Raw genomic sequence first — 2,500 nt, forward strand, 5'->3', positions numbered from 1 at the left:
CTGCACCTCAATCACTGTCATCGGATTTTGAGCGGCCAGATAAGCAGGCTGCTATAAATGCCTTCAAATCAAGGTTTAAGAACAGTTAAGTTACCCAAAAATATGTAGCAGGAAAAGGCTTGTTCCATTGTTTTGAAAATGATGTAAATCAATCTATTGGCTCCTTGCTCTTTATAAGAAAGACCAACAAGGCTAATGGCTTCACTAGCAATATTTGTTACCCTTTTCAGTCCCAACTACAGTACAATACTACAAGAATTTTCCCTTTCTCATTGCCAGTTTAACTTGTTTCAATTTTAAAGCATGTAATAGAATAGCTTTAACTTTATGAATTTCATTATTGTTGAAATTGCCTTAATATGGTACATTTGTAATTTATTGCAGTGAAGGAGAACCTATTGGGGGTAACTACTTGGTGTAGGCACTCACATAATGGTCCAGGTAGTTATACTCAAATTTAAACTACAGAACAGTACTATAAATTTATACAGTTACCCTAACATAAAAATGACAGCTGACCACAAGCAAACAGCAGTGAAACTAACTGCAAGCAAAATTGGCACTCATGTAATGGCCTGGATAGTCACCAAATAAGTTAGGTGAAGCCTACACCAAGTAGTCGATCAACACCCCAGGAGTAAAACCACTACACAAAGTGGATTTGTACACTTCAAGTACACTTGAAATTAGTTACGTAAAAATTATTACTAATAATTTTCATCCTACCATTGAAGACATTTGTTAACGTATCATCTGTAAGTTGAATACCAATAATCTTGAATAAGTTAGAATATGTTACGATTATTTTTAAGGTAGAACAAAAATCATCTATGAGAAGAAATGTTCGAATTAAACACAAAGTCTTCGGTCAATTTATTTGTCTACTCGTCGGGAAATCGAAATCCCTCAAACACAATATCATCTTCCATTCCTGGGGGTGGAAAGTGTGCCCGAATGCAACAAACTGCGCATGAAGGGAGAACCACTCTTATTTGCTTCCCCAACAGTCCCCAGCACCACCTTGCCAGCTGCCTGTAGGCTATGTGCCTCTTCTGTTTGTGATCTGGACCCTCATATGCATCGGTATACTGCTGTTTATATTGATACCATGCCGTTTGAAGAACCCAGCGATTCAAGCAAACAGCACTAAACCCTGGATGTTGCGTAATGCACACCGGGGGCTCGCCAAGTCCTTCAGCCTCGACCGCTTCGTTGTTTTTTGCCACCACACAGTCAATTTCAGAACAACATACGCATTCAACCACTCTAGTCAGTCGCTGGCAATTCCCACAAGCACACCTAAGTGGACATTCTGATGTAAGGTGTCGTAAGGTTTCAACGTAAGACGTTGTTATAAGCTAATTTTCCAATAACACTTCTCGCATGCCAAATTTATCGATTATAAAACTGCCAGCTTATTGCGCACTCCAAATGCAGAAAGAAAGGAAAAGTCTACGTGACTATCTTTTATTCTCTTCAATTTAAAGATTATAAAAGTTTACAATAAAACAAGCTTATTCGCGAGACGATTTGAAGCTTACCAGTCTGTGTTTTGTAAGCGCTGGAATGTCTCCTCCTCGCTGGACTCATTCGAATCTGTACCTTCGCTGGCTTCGCTGTCATAAGGCTCAAAGAGGTAAGGTTGGGTGCCTGCACAGTCGGCTAAAGCAATTTCGTCGGCACTTTCACAAGAAGAAGACACCGACGAAGAAAAACTGCGCGAATCGTCCGAATCCATAGCTCACTTGTTTTCAGTTTGAGCCGTAAAGCAAAACACACGAGTTCTCACTTCTACGTCATTGATCACGTGTTCACTTTTAAGAGAGTTTCACTTCCGGTCTTCGAAAAGGGTAAAATTGGGCTTTCGAGCACGGTTTTTTCTCTTTGAACCTTCGATTCTCCTCAGTTTTCGTCATTTTTCAGATATAATGGGGCAAATACTACCTTTTAAGAAAAACTTCATCTGAGGCATAGAGTATCCCTTTAAATTACAACAGTACGCTGGTTATAACTTAAATTTTTAAATGCGGTTAGTATGGATACAATGCTGTTGCTATAGATTCTACAGATATAGATTCAACAGAAATTTTAAGTAGCGTGTCTACAAGAAGATACAAGGTCGTTGTGCTTGTTAAGAGTGGCTAGATGGGGCTCATGTAGCCACTCTTGACAAGCATAACAAGCGTGTATCTTCGTGTAGAAACCCTAGTAAATTTCTGTTGAAAAATACGAAGTCCTCTTTTGTTACACATTAAAATCTACAGAAACCGCATTGTATCCATAGTAACCGCATTGTAATCTACCATTACGCTATTTTATCCGAAGAGTGTTACACCATCGTGTAGTACGAAACTATATAGTAATAAAATGCCTGGTCAAATCTTCAGTTGATAAAACATTGTACTTTTGGTATTTCTATTGGGCACTCTGGCAGAAGTTGTGCATCAGCTGAAATTAAGTATACATATCTTGTTCAATTTTAGGTCTACTATGAAATGTA

General features: G+C 38.7%; 2 protein-coding genes across 2 annotated transcripts in view; both read left to right on the plus strand.

The window, feature by feature from the left end:
• LOC138016079 (uncharacterized) overlaps positions 1 to 860 on the plus strand; it is a 4,005-nt gene extending 3,145 nt beyond the window's left edge. The window contains exon 7 of the mRNA XM_068863251.1: positions 1 to 860. This exon is cut by the window's left edge and continues 75 nt beyond it. Within this exon, the coding sequence (XP_068719352.1) occupies positions 1 to 89 (89 nt within the window). The 3' untranslated portion in view covers positions 90 to 860.
• LOC138015826 (uncharacterized) overlaps positions 1 to 2,500 on the plus strand; it is a 17,076-nt gene that overhangs the window by 13,072 nt on the left and 1,504 nt on the right. The window contains exon 5 of the mRNA XM_068862942.1: positions 2,484 to 2,500. This exon is cut by the window's right edge and continues 1,504 nt beyond it. Coding sequence (XP_068719043.1) covers positions 2,484 to 2,500 — 17 coding nt within the window. The remainder of the gene's footprint in view (positions 1 to 2,483) is intronic.

Source organism: Montipora capricornis, chromosome 9 (assembly GCF_036669925.1).
Source record: "Montipora capricornis isolate CH-2021 chromosome 9, ASM3666992v2, whole genome shotgun sequence".
In the NCBI taxonomy this organism is placed as follows: domain Eukaryota; kingdom Metazoa; phylum Cnidaria; class Anthozoa; order Scleractinia; family Acroporidae; genus Montipora; species Montipora capricornis.